The sequence below is a fragment of the Lutra lutra genome, chromosome 14, assembly GCF_902655055.1.
Source record: "Lutra lutra chromosome 14, mLutLut1.2, whole genome shotgun sequence".
Taxonomy (NCBI): Eukaryota; Metazoa; Chordata; class Mammalia; order Carnivora; family Mustelidae; genus Lutra; species Lutra lutra.
The window spans coordinates 61,055,961-61,079,448 of NC_062291.1; the positions used below are offsets into that span (position 1 = coordinate 61,055,961).

The 23,488-nt window shown below is 40.5% G+C and overlaps 1 protein-coding gene and 1 long non-coding RNA gene across 3 annotated transcripts in view; one reads left to right on the forward strand and one right to left on the reverse strand.

Moving 5' to 3' along the window:
* The first annotated feature begins 9,008 nt into the window (after window positions 1-9,008).
* Window positions 9,009-23,488, forward strand: part of SLF2 (SMC5-SMC6 complex localization factor 2) — a 46,474-nt gene continuing 31,994 nt past the window's right edge. Inside the window, exons 1-6 of one of the 2 annotated variants that reach the window (XM_047703566.1) lie at window positions 9,009-9,285; window positions 11,901-11,944; window positions 12,439-13,172; window positions 15,531-15,588; window positions 21,082-22,076; window positions 23,055-23,125. In XM_047703566.1, coding sequence (XP_047559522.1) covers window positions 9,146-9,285; window positions 11,901-11,944; window positions 12,439-13,172; window positions 15,531-15,588; window positions 21,082-22,076; window positions 23,055-23,125 — 2,042 coding nt within the window. In that variant the 5' untranslated portion in view covers window positions 9,009-9,145. The remainder of the gene's footprint in view (window positions 9,286-11,900; window positions 11,945-12,438; window positions 13,173-15,530; window positions 15,589-21,081; window positions 22,077-23,054; window positions 23,126-23,488) is intronic. The other variant, XM_047703567.1, reaches the window with a different exon arrangement.
* On the reverse strand, window positions 14,685-23,467 carry LOC125085263 (uncharacterized). The gene is made up of 3 exons (XR_007122836.1): window positions 23,457-23,467; window positions 19,874-19,876; window positions 14,685-14,831 (listed from the first exon to the last, which is right to left on the reverse strand). It is a non-coding gene; the product is annotated as an uncharacterized LOC125085263 (long non-coding RNA).

The window sequence follows — 23,488 nt, forward strand, 5'->3', positions numbered from 1 at the left end:
TAAGAGCATGCAAATCTTTTAAAAGCCATATACAAAATAATCCTGTATATTCCTTATGATTGAATACAAGTATATGTAAAAAATAAGGAATCTGAGGTGCAGAGAACTTGTGTACTTGAAAACCACAATAGTGGGGGGAGGAGAATTATATTGGGGTATCGGTTAAAAAGGACTCAGCTATTTCTGTGATATTTTGTTAAAAAAAAAATGGAAAGGGGCGCCTGGGTGGCTCAGTGGGTTAAGCCGCTGCCTTCGGCTCAGGTCATGATCTCGGAGTCCTGGGATCGAGCCCCGCATCGGGCTCTCTGCTCGGCGGGGAGCCTGCTTCCTCCTCTCTCTCTCTGCCTGTCTCTCTGCCTGCTTGTGATCTCTCTGTCAAATAAATAAATAAAATCTTAAAAAAAAAAAAAATGGAAAGACCAGAGGGCCTCCGGGGTGGCTCAGTCAGTTAAACTTAAGCCTCTGGCTTCACCCCAAGTCATGATCTCAGGGTCCTAAGATTGAGCCCCACAAAACCCCTCCCATAAGGATCCCTGCTCAGCGGGGAGTCTGCTTGTCCCTCTCCCCCTTTCTCTGTCCCTCCTCCTACGCATGCTCTCTGTTCTCTCTCTCAAATAAACAAAGGAAATCTTTAAAAAAAAAGGAAAAAGACCAGAAAAGAGGACAGGAGAGTAAAGCTGGGCAAAACGTTAACAGTTTGTGAGTCTGGAGTGGAGAATATGCATTTGTAATATTCTTCCTTGGGTTTGTCTGTATCTTTCACATTCCCCAAAAGAACCAAATATAGGGGCGCCTGGGTGGCTCAGTGGGTTAAGCCGCTGCCTTCGGCTCAAGTCATGATCCCAGGTCCTGGGTTCAAGCCCCACATCGGGCTTTCTGCTCAGCAGGGAGCCTGCTTCCTCCTCTCTCTCTGCCTGCCTCTCTGTCTACTTGTGATTTCTCTCTGTCAAATAAATAAATAAAAAAATCTTTAAAAAAAAAAAAAGAACCAAATATATATTTGTGTGAGCACATGCATGTATTTTTAGGAGGAAAAAAAGGATACAAGTGATATTGAGGGTGCAAAATCACTAAGACTTGATGACCGATGACAGGTGGGGGCTGAGGGTAGTAATAGAGAGGAGGGGTTAGGAGGATTCCCAGGCTTCTGACTTGGATGACAGGGGAGGGGAGATGATGCCACCGTTCTCCAAGATAAGAAATACAGGAGGAGAGAACATTACATCAGGAGGTTCGGGAGGAGAGATAGTGAGTTACGTTTAAGACACGCAGAGTTTGAGAAGTCAGCATCAAATGTTTGTACTATTGAATCCCTCCTCAGGCAACATAACTAAACGGCTTCCATGTTGCCCACAACAAGCAGATAAGAGCAGGGATATCAGTGTCAAGGTTCTAGGGAAAGAAGATGAAGGAGAAATGGGCAGAGGCTAACAGAAACAGTGGCGGGTATCTGGCAAGTCTTCCCTGAAAACAGTTAATGTAACAGCATAACTTTTAATCTGAAACTATTGGTCCTTTTATTTATTTTTTTAAAGATTTTATTTATTTAGGGGCGCCTGGGTGGCTCAGTGGGTTAAGGCCTCTGCCTTCGGCTCAGGTCGTGATCTCAGGGTCCTGGGATCAAGCCTGGCATCGGGCTCTCCGCTCAGCGGGGAGCCTGCTTCCTCCTCTCTCTCTCTCTCTCTGCCTGCCTCTCCGCCTGCTTGTGATCTCTGTCTGTCAAATAAATAAAATCTTAAAAAAAAAGATTTTATTTATTTATTTGACAGACAGAGATCACAAGCAGGCAGAGGCAGGCAGAGAGAGAGAGAGGGAGGGAGGCAGGCTCCCTGCCGAGCAGAGAGCCAGATGCGGGGCCCGATCCCAGAACCCCGGGGTTCACAACCCAAGCGACACAGAGGCTTTAACCCACTGAGCCACCAAGGCACCTGGTCCTTTTATTTTATTATGTGAAGGTGAGAGAGAGATCTTTGGATCTCTCTTGGAGTTTTGGAGTTTCTTTGGAAACGTAATATATGTAACTGGTATAATACAAATTTCACAGGTAGGGGAAAAACTCTCTCTAGAGGCAACCACTGTTAAGAGCTTCTTTACCTATGATCAAGGCGGCCACTTAAAGGCCCAGTGGCCTCCCACATGGGGAGGTCAAGGGAGGCTTCAGGCAGAGAGAGCAAGAGGACCTGGAGTGCATACCTTTTTTTTTTTTTTAAGATTTTATTTATTTGTCAGAGAGAGAGAGAGAGTGAGAGAGAACAGACAGGGGTGCAGCAGGCAGAGCAGGCAAGGGAGAAGCAGGCTCCCAGCTGAGAAAGGAGACTGGTGCAGAACTCAGTCCCAGGACCCTGAGATCATGACCTGAGTTGAAAGCAGACATTTATCTGCCTGAGTTACCCAGGCACCCCAGCACATGCTTTTCTTAGGGTTCATGATAGAATCCTTTGGGGTTCCCAGGCTGAGGCCCAATTGGTCAATTCAAATTGAAAAGAGCTGGATTTTGGTAAGCTTCACAGGGGTCTTATTAAGGGGCACATGAAAGGAAGGCCCTTGGGAGGCAGGGGAGACTGTTGATCGCAGGGACTGTTGGGGGGCCATATCAGGAACGTACATTTATTTGTTACACCGCAGGCTGTTATCCCGGCCTGCGCGTGGGAGGGCAGGTGTCAGTTCAAGGCCCCTCCAGGCTGCTTGGCCTTACAAAGTAGCTGCTGAGGTGGCAATATTACAGAGTAGTTTCACAGAAACCTCTACATTTGTGAACAATATAAACTGGTATGAAATAGCTTTGAAGATACATTAAGTGAAAAAATTAAGTTGCGGAACAGTGTATGTCACCCTGTGTCCATAGACTGTGTTATTGCTTGTGTAAATAACAGGGGTGATTCGCATGGATATGCCAGGACTCTCTGGAAGGATCCTGCGCTTTCCAAGTGACTTCCTAACGGCGGCACAGCATTCTACTGAATGGCTGTGCCATGATTTGTTGTGTCCCCTACTACCGGGCTGGTTAGTTCCTTTTCAGCCTTACACTACGGCTAATGCTACAACAAACAACTTTCTAGACCCATCCTTGTGAATGGAGAGGTATAGTTCTAAGAGACAGTAGAAGGGGAATTGCTGAATCAAAAGATATGTGCATTTTACATCTTTGATAGATATTGGCCATCGGTTCTTTGAAATGCCCCCAGGTATTGATTACAGGTAAATTGTGGCAATTTCTTTAAGTAAGAATCCCTGACGGAGAGCCCTGTTAACTCCCTGTGACACTCCTCTCGTCACCGAAAGCACAATTTCCTCCTCTGTTGGTTTCCAGAGACATTTGCTTTAAGACAGCATTCTCTCCTAGAACTTTGGAAACAAATATTAGGACATAAATTAAAACACCTAGGACAGCTCAAAGAGGAGTTGCTGTGCACTGCCCTGCCTCACCTCCCCACTGCCAGATGCTTCTCTTGTTGATGCTGAGAGAAGGTAAGGAAACACTAGGCTTACGATCCCATATGGAAACTGTGGCCTAGAGAGGTTGTCTCAATTCAGCAGAGAATGTGCCCCCCCACCCCCCTGGTTCCCCCAGAGCCTCGTCTCTCTACTCACTGAGTTCCACGTGCCATTTGTCACCATGCTTGTGCAAACACTGGGCCAATGCCACCATTTCCTAACTTGCAGGAACGTGGCAAAGATTAAAGGGGTCAGCAGTCATAAAGTGCTTACGACAGTGTCTGACCCGTAGTGAGGCCCCGCAGGAGCTCACCACCATCATCGTGTCACCTGCAAAATATTTCTCTGATCCCCCACTCTCTATAAAAGTCAGGAAAATGAAGTCTGGTTCACATATATATTTACCCAGTCACTGTGGGCATACGTGTGAGACCCCTCTTTGTACCTGTCAGAGCCAGAAATCTAGAGTTTTGTGTGAAATCTCTTGATTCTTAAGTGTCGTCCTACGTCTTTAACAAACTTTTTGGGAGCTCAGGGAAGCATGTTTTCAGGAAGGCCAGCACAGAGAGTTCCGTATTTTGGTGTTGTGGAAGTTTCCAGCTTCAGGATAATGTTGGTAGGGAATGACTGAAGAGGCGAGTCAGAGCCTGATGAAGTAAGGGTCATGCTGTGAGGAATTCTGGGAAGAGCACTGCAAAGATGTGAGGTCAAATGCATTCTCCCTCTCAGACCCTCTCCAGTTCCAGGTGGCAGGGTTTTACATAAGGGGCAGGTTGGACAGGGGACCTCTCCCTCGTTTGAAACATTCTCCCTTCTTCCATTTCTCACCCACAGTCCCTAGATTACTGAGGACAAGGCTGGACCTAAGGGGGCCACCTCGCCGATCCTCCCCATCTTGAAGCTCTTACAGCACAGGGCGGGGAAAGGCAAACTCCTCTGGAGAGGCACCAGCCTCCCTCTACAAGGCTCCCCACTCCTGGAGGGAACGGCCTTACGAGGACATAAGGGGAGCCTGAGTTGTGTCTCCCCACCCTCCTCACCAGCAGGAGTGAACAAAGGAAGCCCACCTTTTCTCCTCCAAGTGGCGTCTGCTATCATTGCCACCAATACACAGAAGGGTGAAAAGTATGAATACAGATTACCGCAATGACTTTCAAATGTTTCCACCACTGCGCACAGTAGGAGCACGGAACTACCTTTTACATCACTGCTTGTAAAAGGAAATACAGACAAGTGAAGTTTTGCAAAATAACACATAACTACAGACTATGTGCCATACACGGATATTCTCTATTCCACTCTCTCACCATTTTTTTTCAATTACGGTCTGTGACCCCTTACATCAATTTCAAAACCCTCTAATGGTTTGCTAACCAAGTGTGAAAAACACCTGATCATAAGCCGGAGTCCATAAAACTGGTATTTCCCAAAGACTCTCTTGTATTTCACACATATAATATCTCTGCCTACCACCACTAGTATACATGATGACCATAGGAGAAATGTGGGGAGATAGTTTTTCTAGTTCTCATCTAGTTCTTTATTAGTTTTTACAGTCTGCTTCCATTTGGAAAGTTATCACTTTTCAAGGGATACTGATTTTTAACTTACGGAAATATTTTCAGTTTTCTTCCAAAATAAATTGATATAAGTGAAAATATTGAGTCAATAATAGTACAGGAAATATTCAGGTATGTCAAAAATCACAAATATGTTCCTTGTGTTCTAAAGGGTAGGAAATATTATCTTACATTCCATAATGAAATAACACGAAACATACTTTCCCTAACATCAGATCTGCTTTTTCAGAGTGTTACTAGTTATTCCCAGGGAATTTAGATGATATGACATTACATTATATTACATTTGGCACTTCCCTAGCGGCCCCTTAAAACCAAGCCAGTGCTTTTTCCAAATGCGTTTTGGGCAGTTTTGAGTTCTGCATCCATTTGCAAAGTGACTCATGTGGCTCTTGAGAAGCAGGAGCTCACTTTCCTTCTTCAGAGCATCACGTGGTCTTTCTTTCTCTGTCAGGCATTCAAGTTAATTATTTCCTGTTTCTCTGGGTCTGTTCCTAATTCCCTTCCCAGGTCCCTCTACCTTCCCCTCCACAACTACAGGCTCAGCCACCAGCGGGCAGCCCTGCCGTAAACCCATTTTTGTCTCTCCACTTGCCCTAGAAAACCCTCTAACAAGAGCCTTGGAATTTACCAGAGGGTAGCAATCTCAGAGCAAAAGTATGTCATTACTGTAGAACCAAAAGTTACTTTTACTTTAGTTCTCTTCTTTTTAGTATCGTTCTCGGTAACTTGCTGACCTTTTATTCTTTTAGTCCCTGCCTGCTAAGGTACTGTGTGAGCCAGTCTGCCCACTGCTGTTTTCTTTGTGCCCGCCTGGAATCTCTGGCATCAGTTACACTGTCACTCCTCTCAGGATTCCCATGTTGGGCTTACACTCCTAGCAAACTTGATCTGTTGCTCGTGTAACACTGTTTCTGCAGCTGCCCCATCCCTTCCCATCAAGGCCAGAATCTGCCCTCCTCCTAACGGTCTTTAACAGTTCAGGGTCCCTGATGGAGCTGAGCTGCATCCATACGAAGCTTCATGCTTTGAAGCCACTTCACTCTTATGGTCTTTGCTTCCTCATCCCCACCTGCATTCCCTGAAATCTTCTCAAGCTTGACTTTTATGGTCATCTGGTCTTAATTTCTCCAAACTCATCACCCAATCCTGGCTGAAGTTTTGTCTTAAGTCTCTAATTCAGTCTTGTCTACTTTATTCATCATCCTCTCCCCCAGCCCCACCCCAGTTCTATTCTCCTCTTGTCTTCTCACATGCAAACACCTGAGCTCTTTACCATCTCTCACCAGGTGGACAGCTCCTGACTGTCTATTTCTGGCCCACGACATGAACCTTACATGAATCATGTGTGCATCTGTGGCCTAGGTACACATTCAATGTGGGGAGAAGGCGTATAAACACAAAATAGACCACCCAATGCTATTTGTGGGGGGAAAGAGCCCGAGATGCTCCCAGCAGTTCTAGTTAATATGTTCAACATATTTCACCCTGAGACCAAATCTGTATCATTTTCAAACACAGCTTAAACAAAGAAGAGTGTTGATGCTTATTGAGGATTTAGAGAACTACTTCCCTGTTAAGAAGAGATTTTTAAAATTGTGTTTTCATTATGACTCCATCTCCATTTATTGATCAAGGGATTTCTTGCCTCACTTAACTCTATAATCTGTTGCTCAGATTAAGAAAATGTGAAAACTATTGTTTGGTAGCATGAGTACAGACTTTAAAGGGATACCTTGGAGGCAAGATGATTCAAATACTATAACCCAAGAAAAGCAACTGATTGATCATGTAGAATGTTGTTTTTTATGCATCGCCCTTCCTTATGGACCGAGCATGCAGTGAAAAGAATCAGATTAAATGTTTTGTAGATGTGCCATTACAGAAGCAAGAATTTACTAGTGTTGAAACACCCAACAGAAAGCACTAATACAAGACAGAAAGTAATACATGTAAAAAGCCCCAAATAAACAAATGTGTAAATCAATATTCATTCAACACATTTCAAGCATCTACTATATTCTTTGTTAGGTAAAGAATGATGCTAGGTACAACAACTTCTCACTTATTAGCAGAAAAATGCCCCTTATTTTAGTATTTCCTTTCTTGTATTACCACTATCTAGTATATAGCTGTGTATATATGCTTTTTTTGGATGTATGAGAGATCTGTACATTCACTGTTTATTTTTTTTCTTTTAAGATTTTATTTATTTGACAGAGAGAGAGACAGCGAGAGAGGGAATACAAGCAGGGGGAGTGGGAGAGGGAGAAGCAGGCTTCCCAGCAAGCAGGGAGCCCGGTGTGGAAGGCAGACGCTTAACGACTGAGCTGCCCAGATGCCCCTCACTGTTTATCTTTTACCCTAGACTTTGCAACCTTGTGGGCTGCTTTTATTCTTCATTAATTCTTCCTCCTAAGGGCTGACTAGGAAGGAAAAGAGGTGAACTTCAGGTCAGTTAGCCTTGCTTAGCTACAGAGGCAGTCAAATCTCAATACAATAAACTTTATTTTTTTTTAAAGATTTCATTTATTTATTTGACAGAGAGAAAACACAAGTAGGGGGAGCAGCAGGCAGAGGGAGAGAGAGAAGCAGGTTCCCCGCTGAGCAAGGACCCCCCCCCCCCATGTGGGGTTTGATTCTAGGATCCTGGGATCATGACCTGAGCCAAAAGCAGTCGCCTAACAACTGAGCTACCCATGCACCCCTCAGTACAATGCACTTTAGAGATGTGTCTAAATTCTTTTGTGTCATTTAAGATTTTGTTCCACCCAAGTGATTGAACAGGACCGAAAAAGCTTGGACATACTTGAGATTGATATTTTGGTTAAGTTATTCCATATATGCGGTATACGTATATGTGATGTATAAATAACTATCAATATATTACATACAATATATTATGTCTGCTTGTATTTTATATCAGACAGTATCTGATGTATCTCTGTAAGATTTAAGTCTAAGAATATGTCTAAAGAGCAAAAGAAAGGGAACACTAATTTGTTCAGTACTTATCACGCAAGAGACTCCAAACTGTTAAGTTTACACTGCTTATCTTTTTTATAGTTTACAATTTCCCAGAAAGATAGAATGGCGTTTTACAGATGTGGAAACTGAGACTCAGAGATATTGTGACCAGTCTCAGTTTGTAAGGAAAACCCTGGCTGACAACCTCCAACACACAAACCCCCTACAAAGAAGGACTGGAGAGTGCTGGCAGCTTTTAGTAATCTATGCTGTCCGCACTTAACATGGGTAATTGAAAGCTGACCCTTTGTTCCTTTCAAAAATCTCCAAGGAATCTGACTGCAGAGGCTCCATGGATAACTCATTTCAACAGCTGAGAAACAAAATGCTTCTGTGAAATAAAAACAGCCTTTATTTTGATGGGGGGGGGGTTCCTTTCCTAAAAAAAAGAGAAAAAACATCCACAATACTTAAGAACTCTCACAGAACGGACAAGTCTTCAGATTGGACTGTGCACCATTACCAAGGAAATGGTGACAGCATTAGGGCACTTTGGCCTAAGATGTTAAAAAGACGATGTAATGAACAGCTGGGTATTTCTGAGGCACAACTGTATGACACAGGAAGCCCAACCGCTGGCCACCCTCACTGAGGGCAGCTGCTGGGCTCGGGTTTGCTTCTGCAAATCTCGTCCCTCGCCCTCGACAGGCGGCTGTCGCCAGCTGCCGCAGAACGCGCAGCGGCCCGCGCCTGTCCGCCCCCGCGTGCCTGCTAAGGCCGACGCGGCCCGGATGCAACTGTGCGCTCCCCCCACCCCAACTGCGCACGTGACGGGGGGGGCAGTTTTCGTATCCCCCTCCCCCTTCTCGAATCCCCGCCTTCTCCTAAGAGGCTGCGGCTTTCTATTGCTCCACTACTGAAATGACTGCCGTGTCAGCCAGTCAGAGTGCGACCTTTCAAGTAAGGCCCGCCCCCAGTTGGTCCTCAGGTTCCTTCCCGCTCACACAGGAGTCACTTCCGAAGAGAGAGAACCGCCATGAAGAGAGAAGGGGGTGCCGCCCAACTCTGCTCCGACAGCCTCCCCGAGTCCCAGCAGCAAGACGGCAACCACGCACCCAACTTCTCCAGCCACAGCTCATGCCGCCGTCGCCAGCGGCGCCGACATGACAAGGCGCTGCATGCCCGCTAGGCCAGGTTTCCCCTCATCCCCAGCCCCGGGGTCGTCGCCCCCGCGCTGCCATCTGAGACCCGGTAGTACCGCCCCTGCTGCAGCGGGAAAGAGAACAAAGAGTCCTGGGGACAGGTACCGTGCAGAGGGCTGGAGAAGGGGCCGGGTCGCGGGGGCAAGGGTATGAGGGAGGACTGCGGACGCCCGCTCTTTCAGTTCCCGCCATCCTCCGCGAGCTCAGGCCTCGGCGTTCCGGGGCCTGGCAAACCCCTGCCCCGCCTCCGCGCGGGGGCTTCTGGGACTTCGAGTTTCCTTTTCTGTAGTTGGGACGCAGTTCTCCGTCTAGTGACCACAGCCTGGGTGGCTACGGAGAACCCGCCTTAGGTAGACCGTGATTTTCGTCCTTCACGATAGCTGGACCCGGGACCCTACCTGCTTAGTGCATATTTAGGTGTTTTTTTTGTACGTTGCAGTTCTACTGATCGTAGTAGCTTAACAGTATAAATCTTTTCTAAGTTGTGGGTGAAATTATGTACGATGTGACGAGGGAAACCCTTCCACGAATTACTTTATAGTCCAGTGTGCACGATAATTGATACTTATAAAATGCAGATTTGGAATGTGATGTTTTTTTTTTCCTTCGGTAACTTTCCGCCTCTCTAAGAGGCTAGGTTTTTTGTGAAGATTTTGTGGGAGCTATGTAATAAGATGGGGAGTTTTGACATCCTCTGACAATAAAACATGTTTAAATTCTCTACGCACTTGGTACTGTCTTTTTTATTTTAAGTTTTAAAAAGCTTGTAACTTAAGTTTAACAGTAAGTTTATCTTCTCATGTTGTGGTACAAGTCCACAATCCCTTATCTCAATTGTGAAATCCAAAATGCTATGCAAATCAAAAGTTTTCAGTAAGTTTGGCACCACCTCTGACTTGGCAGCCAAACCTGACTAGAACTAATGGAAGGCTGTATATGGGCTTTATCGCATTAACTGGGAGTATTTGTAAGCGATGCTGGAGAAATACTGGTGTGTTTGCTTCTGGGGTGCAGTGTCGGACCCCACTGGGGGGCTTTATGTAATACATCCAAGTTACCCCCTTTCTAAAATCCAGTAACTTCAAATTTCAAAAACACATTTGACCCCAAAAGTTTCAGATAAGGGCTTGTGAGCTGTTAAAATTTTTTAAAAGGTAGTTATAAGTAACTAATGCCCATTTCTGTGCATATGAAATTAGAGAACGGTTCCTACTTGAAAGTTACATTCACGGTTATTTTACAGATTCCTTGTATGTTTTACCCAAAACCATTTTTCCTTCTGGTGTATTACTCGAAAAGGAGCCTGGGATCTAATATTTTAGGAAAGATGTAATCCTAACTTAGTAATTAATGTAAAGGCATATATAGTATTGTTTCAAATTAGCTGCTGCTTAATCCTTTCTCATCTCTTTCCTCGATCAGTAACGGAGGGCATCATCCTTTCCCGATTTGCAGAACCTCTGGCATTTCTTCATTTATTCTCCTGTGGAATTTTTTATGTTTTATGAAAGCAAATGCATAAATTCTTCCTTAGTCTGTCACTCATATTCATTTCATAACCAGTTAGCTTTTCACCAACATTTCACAAACGTTGTGGACTTTCAGCAAACCATTAAAGAAGGTTGTTGGTCTTCTAACGTGACCTGTGAAGCGTACAAGGGACATGGATTGTTCAAGTTTTCTCTGAGCATTCCAACCTCATGGTGAATAAATGTTTAGGGAAACTGGTAGTGTATTGCTTCTCTTTCAGTAAAATGAATACATTTTAGCCGAATTTTGCCAGGAAGTTAATTTTTTGCTCTATATATGATGACATTCCTCTTTATGCAGCTGACAAATAACTAAATACATCAATCCAAATACAAATTCTGGTAATAATGTTTCACTTTGTGTTACTGTGCAGAAAGGTGCAGAAATCCTTAAAAATTAAAACAATTTGGTTTTGGTAATTGTTCACATTCTTCCTTTTCTCTTGTGTTTTCCTCAATGTGTTATTTTTGTTATTTTGTTAATATCCTAAGAATTTTTAGGTAAAAGACAAGATTTTGGAACATTAGTTGTGATGACTCATTCTAATTTCTGCTGTTACGTAGATTAACGTCTTACATTTTAGTATATAAATAAGGTAGTATAAGGTAGTATATAAAGAAGGTAGTATCAGCTTGGCACTTGATTCTTTCTGCCTTTTGGCCAGCATGCCCTTCAACTCAGCTCCCTCCCCATCTGGGCCCAATAACTGATACTGCCATGCTACCATCTACTGTTGTTATGAGTCTTTTCAGGTTTTACTCAGTTTTTATAATTTCCATTATTCATTCAGCAAACATCTGTTGAGCATTATTTTGTACCAGTCACTGGAGATACCAAGCAATAGGATCAGATCCCCTCATGAAGCAGTAAACTTTTCTTAGGAAGCACACTGTCAATTCCCTGGATCCATACTCCCAATAATCTTACATTTTAGTACTATAGATTATATACACCTCAGTTGTGCATTTATAAGGTTGCTCCTAAAGGAAATGGTAAATTATATTGAAAATGGAAGTTTTTTATAATCAGCTTAGCAAAGCATTATTGCTATTGTCAGAACTCGATTAAACCAGGTAATGAGATCCAATCTATATTCTATAAATCTAGTATTCTCCCCTTAATCTGAATTATTGAGGTTTTAATGTTTGCTTATGTGATACTATATTAGTTATGCTTTTATTTTCAGGAAGCGGTCAATTATAGATTTCTTCAAACCAGCTTCAAAACAAGGTATGTATACTATTGATGCATTTTTTTTTTACAGGATCTTTTGAAGAGAGAGATGGATTCAATTTTTAAATTTCTCTAAGCTCTTGATTAAGCAGAATGGTCAAATTGAAAAAAAAAATGAAGATGCAGTGTTTTTAACAAACATAAGTTCTAAACATCATGAAGAAACTTTTTGCTGTTATTCTTTCTTACATTTAAAATATTCCAGTCAATAATGTTCATATTGTGTACTATTTTAACTTTCTAATACGGTAAAATTTTATAAATAGAGCCATATGAGTTTATAAGATTTAGCAAAAGGGAGCATTATGAAAGTAAGGTTATTAAATAAACCATGTCTTAATCCCCCCCATAAAATGTGTGTCATCATCTAAACACTGATTTGAAAATTTTTGTGATGACTTAGTATTTTTATTAATTTATATAATTGTACAAAATGTAATAGTTGTGTTATTTTTAATAACATGCAATTTGTGTTTTAATTGACTATTTAGACAGACATATGTTGGATTCTCCACAAAAATCAGACATCAAATATGGAGGAAGTGGATTGTCCATCACTGGGACAGAGCAGTTTGAAAGGAAACTGTCTTCACCAAAAAAATCTAAACCCAAAAGGATACCATCAGAAAAGAGCACTATTTTAGAGGCTTTCATGAAAGGTGTTAAAGAGCGCCATAAAGATCGTGGTATGCATGAGTCACGTCGGCCCTGTGTGTCAATAGCCACCAAATATCCAAAGGCAGTTACAAAAGTCTACGTTCCTCCATACTGCTTGTCAAAGGAGATGAAGGCACTGAAGAAAAAACATCGATCTCCAGAGAGGAGAAAGTCACTGTTCATTCACGGAAATAGCAGGGAGAAGAATGATAGAGATCGAGACAAGACCAATACAGATTCCAAAAAGCAGGCCACAGTGACAGAAACTGACATCTTCAAGAACAGCTCTAGAAGTCTTAGCAGCAGGAGCAGTCTATCCAGGCACCACCCAGGAGAAAGTCCACTGGGGGCTAAATTCCAGTTGTCACTAGCTTCTTATTGCAGAGAAAGAGAACTAAAGAAGTTGAGAAGGGAGCAAATGGAGCAGAGAATCAACTCAGAAAATTCTTTCTCAGAAGCAAGCAACCTTTCCTTAAAATCTTCTAGTATAGAAAGAAAATGTAAATCAAGGCAGGAACAAAGTAAACAGAATGACGTCACCCCTGGAAAGAGTAATCTTTCAAACCTGGTATGTGTAATAATTACTGAATCAGCTTGGCTACTACTTTAATTTAGCATGCTAAATCTAAAAATATTTAATAACTGTTAACATCATATTGGTATCTTTTGTTAAGGAAATACTGATACACAGTTTGTTTAAAACCCAATTTCATTATGTTTCCTCCAACTGTCCATAGAACTTAATAGTGTTTCTTACCCTTAATTTTTCCAGACCATGAACAAAGACCTTTCTTAAGAAAGTAAGCATTCTTTTTTTAGGCAAGTACCATCATTTTTAAATTAGGCTGTGCTGAAGGGAGATACTTAAGGAATGGAAAATCTAAAACAGGAGGAAATCTTTTAGAACAACGGTTCTCAAAATGTGGTCCTAGACTAACCACATCAGCATCACTTGGGAACTTAGAAATGCAAAATCTCGGGCCCCACACCAGACTAACTGAACCAGAAATTGGAGGTAAGGTAAGACCAGCAATCTGCAATTAATAAAGCTTCCAGATGATTCTGATGTACTTTAAAGTTTTGAGAATCACTGGTTTAGATTATATGTAAGTCCTAAATAATTTTGAGAATGGGTCTTAGACAACTTAGGTGATAATACTTAGCTATTCGAATACATACTAACTTCATCATATTCTCCCTTGAGAATAGACCAAACCTAGATAAACAAAAGCTGATCCTCTCCCCTAGAAAGATAAGTACTCTGTTTCAGAGAACTTCTCTACATACAGAGCCAATAAAGGAAGTTCAGGTATCAAGAAAGGACTGTGTTGATACGGTGCTATAAGATTTTAAAACCAGATAGACCAAAACAGTAAACCAAACCGTGACATTTTAGGAGGGAATGGAGAGTGTTGCCGTGTATATTGCTAGAAAATGTATTTGTAAACTCTGTGGTTGATTTGCAAGGAGTTTGGTGTCTTTACCAATGAGATTTGCTAATAATCATTATTAACATTTGGTCCATTTCTTTTTTTTTTTTTTTAAGATTTTATTTATTTGACAGAGATCACAAGTAGGCAGAGAGGCAGGCGGGGGCGGGGGTGGGGGGAAGCAGGCTCCCTGCTGAGCAGAGAGCCTGATGTGGGGCCCCATCCCAGAATGCTGGGATCATGACCTGAGCTGAAGGCAAAGGCTTTAACCCATTGAGCCACCCAGGCACCCCACATTTGGTCCATTCTTAGAAGATTGCAGTGTTTGGTTGTACATCAGTATTTGAACTAAAGTATTGAAGAGTCCATTATGTCCATTATTTTTAGAGATTTTATTTATTTGAGAGAGAATACAAGCAGGGTGAGGGGGCTAGGCAAACTCCCCTCTCAGCGGGGAGCCTGATGCAGGGCTCCATCCCAGGACCTTGAGATCTTGATCTGAGCCGAAGTCAGAGGCTTAACTAACTCAGCCACCAAGACGCCCCTGAGTTATTTCCCTTAATTGGCAAGTATTAGGCTTACTATTTCTTTTTTTTTTTTTAAGATTTTATTTATTTATTTGACAGAAAGAGACCACAAGTAGACAGAGAGGCAGGCAGAGAGAGAGAGAGAGAGAGAGGGAAGCAGGCTCCTTGCTGAGCAGAGAGCCCGATGCGGGACTCGATCCCAGGACCCTGAGATCATGACCTGAGCCGAAGGCAGCAGCTTAACCCACTGAGACTCCCAGGCGCCCAAGGCTTACTATTTCTTTATCAGAATGATAACAGTGTTTTAATACTAATCCTGAGCTAATATAAAGCTTTAAATTTGCATTATGAAAACTGGCTTTTATTTTTATGACATTTTTACATTTTTATCATACATATGCCCTTCATTTTTTTAAAAAACTTAAGAGTTTAAAGTGTCTTTTTAAAAATATTTTACTTATTAGAGAGCACAGAGAGAGGGGCAGAGGAAGAAGGAGAAGCAGACTCCCGACTGAGCAGGGAGCCCCATGTGGGGCTCGATCCCAGGACCCTGGAATCACCACCTGAGCTGAAGGCAGCTGCTTAACCAACTGAGCCACCCAGGCACCCCTAAAATGTCTTACTATAGAAGTTTGAATTTACCTCCAAATAAAAGTACTTGATTTATTTATTTTGGTCTAGAAATCTGTGTTTAAATGTTATAAAGGGGGCGCCTGGGTGGCTCAGCAGGTTAAAGCCTCTGCCTTCGGCTCAGGTCATGATCTCAGGGTCCTGGGATTGAGCCCCGCATCGGGCTCTCTGCTCCGCGGGGAGTCTGCTTCCCCCTCTCTCTCTGCCTGCCTCTCTGCCTACTTGTGATTTCTATCTGTCAAATAAATAAATAAAAATTTTTTTAAAATGTTATAAAGAAAAGTTCACATCCGTTACTGGTCCCAATTCCTAATTAATTTTTTCTCATTTTGCTAATAGGAAAATGGACATTTCTCAAGGAAAAGATCCTCTTCTGATTCATGGGAACCTGCTTCAGGTAGAATCAAAATTAATTTATTAATTTTTATATAAAACTGTATCTCAGTGGCATTTTTATAAAGCAGATTTGTTTAAATACACAATTTCCTTCCTAGAGGGAAATTGTGAATGTCTGAGATTAGTTAAGAGTTTGGTTAAATTATATTTAAAAAGACTAGTCCCAGAATTAGTATGCATAACCTGTGGTTTTTCTTGACCTTTTTGCCTCTTTCAAGAGTTCCTAGCAACATGTTTCTCATTTTGGTATTCCGTGTTCTGCTTCTGAATCTTGGCTACAGTAAGAAGCATAATCTTATATTATTGGAACTGTGGACTGAGATCTTGGTATTATAGATGCCTTGTATAAGGTTGAAACTATTATCATCATTCACAACAACATCAAATATTTCTAATATTTCAAGTACAAAGATAAACTTTTTAATATCAAATTTCAAGGACACCTACATATATTAATTTGTACTTTTACATCTATTAGTTGAGGAAATACGTAGTAATAAATAGCTACTGTTAATTCAGTAATTCTTAAAGTGTCTTTATCTTTGCTTAACTAGAAAATAGAACAGTGTAAAAGTCAAACATTGCAGAAATTTGTAATACAGAAAATGAAAGGCTTCCGGAAATAACAACTGTTAATAGTCTGGTGTAATAGATTTTTTTCTGCCATGATTGGAGACTTTGAAAAATGGATCTTACAAATTCCCATGCTGAGTAAGATAACAGTGAACATAACAATAATAGCTAACATTTACTGAACAGTTACTGTGTGCCATGCCCTGTTCTATGTGCTTTTAATTCATTTGATCTTCACATCCTCATAAAATCATTACTTTTAAAGAAGAAAAAATAGAGGTACAGAGAGAGACAGATGTGACTCCTTGTTCTTCAGGTTTCATGTAAAACTCTATTTTTTATATATTTTAGAGGTGCATTGCATTTTTACCAGGTGATCTCAAGTGTTAATATCAATTTTTAGCCAGGGCAGAAACCATAGTTTACCATCGTAAAGAGAGCTTCTAGATACAGGAATGAATTTGAAGTTTATATGGTTTTTAAATTTTTTATTTAATTTTTACAGTGTTGATTTTAGTGATTAAATTTTCATTGAATTTTGACATGAAGTATAAGAACAATAATTTCTCAGCCATGAGATTGTTCTGTACTCACTGTATTACACATTTATAGTAAAAAGTGATCAATTTGCAGAGAGGTGAATGGAAGAACAAAATATTTTTAGTATAAAATATTTTGCTCTTCCCAGTATAAAGAGCTACTAGTGGTGGTGTTGCCACCAAGCTCTTCAGCTCGCTTTTTCTTTTTCTAGTAATGACTAAGATAAAAATTCTATTCAGTTCATAGATTTGCAGATTTCGTCAGTGGTGACTGTAATGTAGTTTCATTTATACAGTTCCATATACTGCAGTTTTTGAACAGTACTTGGAAAAGATGCTTTCTGGGCACCTGGATGGCTCAGTCTGTTAAGCATCTGCCTTCGGCTCAAGTCATGATCCTGGAGTCCCAGGATCAAGTCCGCATCGGGCTCCGTGCTTAGTGGGGAGTCAGCTTCTCCCCCAACCCTCTCCTCCCTCGTGCTTTCTCTCTCTCAAATAAATAAAATCTTTAAAAAAAAAAAAAAAAGATCCTTTCTGCATGTTTTCATAAGTAGATTTAAGAAACCTCTTATTTATATTTTATTTATAACCTTCATTTATGTTCTTATTTCTAGTATTTTGCATGTTTCATAATCATTTTAAGTTATGGTATTATACTTTTTAATAAATACACATTTATTTATACACATGCATTTCACTGTCAACAGAATATAAAGGACATAAGGGACTTTTTCACTAGATAACCTGAAGAATGCTTATCTTTATCTGATAGCGAATAGATCTTAATAATCCAAATATACTGTCTTGCTCATATTTCTGCTATTATACTTCTCAGTTGTGATGTACATAATAACACACAAGTCAGAAGATTTTAGGAATGTTGATAAAATCATTTAGCTCTTTAGTCTTCCAGAATCCTGTCCTTGGGCTGCATTCTGAGGTCTAAATTAATCCATCCCTTGTTTATTCCATAATTTATTAATAACCAATCCCCTATTCATGAACAGTTGGATTTTCACTTTTTTTATATTTACAAATTCAACCTGTCTTGTCTGTTTTATTTTTTTTCTTAAGATTTTATTTATTTATTTCATAGAGATCACAAGTAGGCAGAGAGGCAGGCAGAGAGAAGGGGGGAAGCAGGCTCCCTGCTGAGCAGAGAGCCCGATGTGGGGCTCGATCCCAGGACCCTGAGATCATGACCTGAGCCGAAGGCAGAGGCTCAACCCACTGAGCCACCCAGGCACCCTTATTTGTTTTGCATATTAACAGATATTTGAAATGTTCTTAAACAGTCTGCAGTTTGTACAAGTAGTACAAAAAGAATCATGCAGTAAACCCACTGCTTTAGAGAGCTTGCAAAAGGGGAACTTACTTACAGTACCAGTTCAACCTCCTCTAATTCCAGATGTCAAAAGATTTTAGTAAGGTGATTTTTCCTAAACTTTGCTCATAAACAGGTTTTCTCTCCTTCTGTTCCAGAATTGAAGACCTGAACAAATCAGAAATTCCTAAACAAATCAGAAATTTCTCATTTCTAGCTATATATAAATTAACTTCTCTAGGAAATGGAACAGAATTCAAGCTGGCAGCTCTGTAGCTATCTTTTTTGAAATCCCAAACTTAAAATAATCAGTGTAAATCCACCCCAAGTCTTTTTCTTAGTTGATTTCTCATCTTACACCATAAAGGACCCCTGTCCTTTTTTTACAAGACATTTAACCCCAGCAAAGTGAGTGGATATAGAATGATTTCTTCAGGTAAAAGGAGCTACCTGTAGAAAAATGGAGATCGGGCGCCTGGGTGGCTCAGTGGGTTAAGCCTCTGCCTTTGGCTCAGGTCATGATCTTAGGGTTCTGGGATTGAGTCCTGCATCAGGCTCTCTGCTCAGCAATGAGCCTGCTTCCCCACTCTCTCTGCCTGTCTCTCTGCCTATTTGTGATCTCTCTCTCTCTTTCTGTCAAGTAAGTAAATAAAATCTTTAAAAAGAAAAAAAGAGGGGCGCCTGGGTGGCTCAGTGGGTTAAGCCGCTGCCTTCGGCTCAGGTCATGATCTCAGGGTCCTGGGATCGAGTCCCGCATCGGGCTCTCTGCTCAGCGGGGGAGCCTGCTTCCCTCTCTCTCTCTCTCTCTGCCTCCCTCTCCGTCTACTTGTGATCTCTCTCTGTCAAATAAATAAATAAAATCTTTAAAAAAAAAAAGAGGGGCTCCTGGGTGGCTCAGTGGGTTAAAGCCTCTGCCTTCGGCTCAGGTCATGATCCCAGGGTCCTGGGATCGAGCCCCGCATCGGGCTCTCTGCTCAGCAGAGAGCCTGCTTCCTCCTATCTCTCTCTGCCTGCTTCTCTGCCTGCTTCTCTGCCTACTTGTGATCTCTGTCAAATAAATAAATAAAATCTTTAAAAAAATAAAATAAAAAAAAAGAAAAATTGAGATAGAGACATTTGTTAATTGATTTTTTTCATGTTTATAAATGGAATTTTTCAGATTATATACTGATCAGGCTATAAAAAGTTTCTTACCTCTTGAGTTATTTTGTCGTTGTCTTAATCAAATTTTGTCGTTGTCTTAATCAAATTGTTGAGGATTTGAGGACATATGCCCTTATGCAGAGAGAAACTTAATTTGGGGAATACTGATTATATAAATAGTAATCTTCAATGACTAATGGGTTTTAATTAATGATACATCACATTTTTAAACACATTAAGAAACGTTTTAAACCTGGTTAACTCAAATACACGTGGTTTATTAAAGTTCTCTTGGATGGACCCCCTAAACCTAGGTGGCTTAAAACAGTGTAAATATATTTTCTCATGGTTCTAGAAGCTAGAAATCCAAAATTAAGGTTATCAGCAGAACAATTCAAGGAGAGAATCCTTCCTTGCCTCTTCTAGCTTTTGGTGTTTGCCTACAATTCTTGACATTCTTTGACTTTTAGATATATCACTCCTGTCACATGTTACATGGTATCTTTTCCCTGCATGTGTGGTTGGGGTTTTCTTTGTTTTTGTTTTTTTTTTTAGATTTTATTTATTTATATTTGAGAGAGAACATATAAGCGGGTGGGGGGCAGATGGAGAGAGAGAAGCAGATTTCCCACTGAGCAGGGACCCCAACTTGGGGCTCGATTCCAGGACCCTGAGATCATAACCTGGGCTGAAGGCAGACGTTTAACCAGCTAAGCCACTCAGGCACCCCTTCCCTGTGTTTCCACTTCATCTTCCCTCTTCAGTTCTGTCTCCATGTCCAAATTTACCCTTTTGAACGAAGCCAAAGAGAAGGTACTTAAGTTCAACTAAAATGCCAGTTTGCTGCACTCAGAGAAGTATGTTTTGTGAGAACCAATGGAAAGGAGCCTGGGTTGCTGTAGTACATTCCCTGTGAATTCATGACATGATAGTGTGGAAAAGATAAAAGACCTCAAGACTGCAAATTTCCCCTTCTTCTAAGGACACCAGTCATAACTGGATTAGGACCCAGACCCACCTTAATGACTTTTATTTTAACTTAACTACCCCTGTAAAGAACCTATTTCTTATTAAAGTCACATTCTGAGATCCTGGGAGTTAGGACTTCAACATATCACCTATTTATTTATTTATTTATTTGTTTATTTAGATTTTATTTAGATTTTATTTATTTGACAGACACAGTGAGAGAGGGAACACAAGCAGGGGGAGTGGGAGAGGGAGAAGCAGGCTTCCCGCCGAGTAGGAAGCCTGATGTGGGACTTGATCCTAGGACCCTGGGATCATGACCTGAGCTGAAGGCAGATGCTTAACAACTGAGCCACCCAGGCGCCCCTCAATAAATCATCTTGGGAGCCACAATTCCACCACAACTCATAACACAGCTAATGACTAGAAGGATAAACAGGAAGGAATAAACAATTAAACACTGGGGAGAAAGACTTGGGTAGATTTTTATTTTAATTGAGAAAATATGTCTGCCTTCAGCTAGTTATCGTGTATATATTTTAAGATGCTATAAATTTAGATGTAGAAGTATTACATTTCTGGAATCAGATAGTCCTTGATCTAAGAAAGAATATATGAACTTTGAGGGAATTGCCTTCCATGATAATAGATATGCAGCTTTTGTGTTTCGGGGAGGAATACCTTGAATTTTGTTTGGGTAGTAAACTTTTAATAGCTTTAGAATGAAAATGGGCATTGTCATTAGCTTTAAATTTGGACACCAGTATTTTATTAGTTAATAAATAAATAATAGTACCAACTCTTTTTCCTTATGCCACATATATTGAATGATCTCAGCCTAAACTTTTACAATTTAAGCATTTTGTCAGAGTATTCTAGACACTCACTAAACTTAATATGATAGGAAAATTTACTATTCACTAATCTGGCAAAAATTAAATTTTAGCAGGGTCTAAGCAGAATAAGTTCTCTGACAAAAGAAAAAGGAACTCTGTGGACTCAGATCTGAAAAGCACAAGAGAATCTATAATGCCAAAAGTAAAGGAGTCCTTCCTTGAGAAGCGTCCTGACGGACCACATCAGAGAGAGAAGTTTATAAAACATATTGCACTGAAGACACCTGGGGATGTATTGCGCTTGGAAGATATATCCAAGGAACCCAGTGAAGAAATTGATCGCTCCTCTGGAGGCTTGGCACCTTCAAATTCCGGCCACCATTCTTCCAGGAATAGTGACCAAATCCGTGTGGCAAGTACCAAAGAGACTAAGATGCAGAAACCCCATATATCTTTACCTCAGGAAAAGTCTGCAGTTAAAAAAGCTAGCAACCTTCAGAAAAATAAAACTGCTAGCTCTGTGGCATCAAAGGAGACAAAACTTCTACCTTTACTTTCCCATGTTCCAAGTGCTGGTTCCTCCCGGGTACCATTAAATGCTAAAAATTGCACTCTTCCAGTTCCTAAAAAAGAAAAAGAGCGTTCTTCATCTAAAGAATGTTCTGGGCATTCTGCAGAGTCCTCCAGACACAAGGAACACAAAGCAAAGACTGATAAAGCTGATTCTAATGTATCTTCAGGGAAAATTTCTGGGGGATCTTTGCGTTCAGAATATGGCACTCCTACAAAGTCTCCCCCTCCTGCTTTGGAAGTTGTGCCAGTGCCATGTACCCCAAGCCCTACAGCACCTTCAGATAAAGCCCCTTCAGATAAAGAGAGTTCAGGAAATTCCAATGCAGGTAGCAATGCACTGAAAAGAAAACTAAGGGGTGATTTTGATAGTGATGAAGAAAGTTTAGGTTACAACCTAGACAGTGATGAGGAAGAGGAAACATTAAAATCACTGGAAGAAATAATGGCTTTGAACTTCAATCAGACTCCTGCAACTACAGGAAAGCCTCCTGCTCTTTCCAAGGGGCTTAGATCTCAGTCATCAGACTATACAGTAAGTAGTTCTGTGACATTTATCTTTACCTGAAGAGGGAAAATTGGATTGATGAGTGAAAGAGGGATAAATTGCTAGAACTGTTTAAAAACTTAGTATCTGTTATGATTCGTAATTGGACTGAAACTGGTATAGTTCTTGTTTGGTTAATGGGTTTCCCATATCTTTAGTTTTATTACTGTAAATCAGTGGTCTCCAAACTTTCTTGATCACAAACACTTCTATTAGTAAAAAAATTTTAAGCATGTACTCCAATATATATGTATACTTATAGATTATATACATGTACCACTATACTACTGTGTACTTTCTAAAGCATATGCAAAAACAGAATTTAAAAGGAAGAAGAAAAAAGTATTTTCCTATAGAAGTTATATAGAAGTTACTATAGACTAAGTTCTACTGGAGTTTCTATAGAAGTTCCATATAAATAGAAGTTCTATTATTTTCTTCCTGCACCCCAATGGATCACCTTGCACACCCCCTGCTTTGGAGACCACTGCTGTAAATGAAGGTAGAGTGTAGAAATGTTGTTAATTGTGGTGTGCAGTTTTATTTATAAAGTGCTTCATTCTATCTTGGGAATAAGCTGGATTAAATTCTAATATGTCTGTAAAATTTGGTGGGGAAGGTGTTAATGTTCCATGGTAACACCTAAAAATTAGTTTGATTACATTAAAATAGAATTTAAAAATAAAGACGTGGTAGCCATGGAGCCCTTGGGTGTTTACAGTCAGTTCCAAAGGCTGGCAGGGTTTTATAATTAGTGCCTTTCCTAATAAATGGTAAAGTCAAATTGCCTGCAGTACAAAATACTAGATTTAAAGCATGATGGTGAAAATTCTCTAAGAAAGGTATCCTCCTGGCCTAGGTTTTTGAAATAGAAAATATTCTTTAGTACTCTGAATAACTTAAAACATCCCAATTCTTATACTAAGATATGTTATAAAGTATCCCTAAATTTTCTTCTTGTTTTAGGAACATGTTCATAGTGGTACATATACAAATACTTTAGAACGTCTTGTGAAGGAGATGGAAGACACTCAAAGGTCAGCATCATGTCTACCTTGCTAAATTAAACATACTGCTTGTTTGTGTGGTTGGTTGGGTTTTTAATTTTCCTTTAAGGATTATGAGAAATTAGCGTGCATTTTATGCCAATACTACTATAACAGTTTTACTATCAACTTTGTTAGAAATAAAGCACTCTTGTTCACAGGCCGGGTCAGAAGATCAGGTTTTTATGGTTTACTGTATTGCTGTAATAATACAGATTCCTTTCTGCTTACCACAATCAGAATCTAACTGGTAGCTGAAATTCTTGATCAAAAGTATGGGCAGAATTTTTTGTGTGTATTTTTTTATTGTGATAAAATATACAGAATTTAAATTACCATTCTAATCCTTCTTAA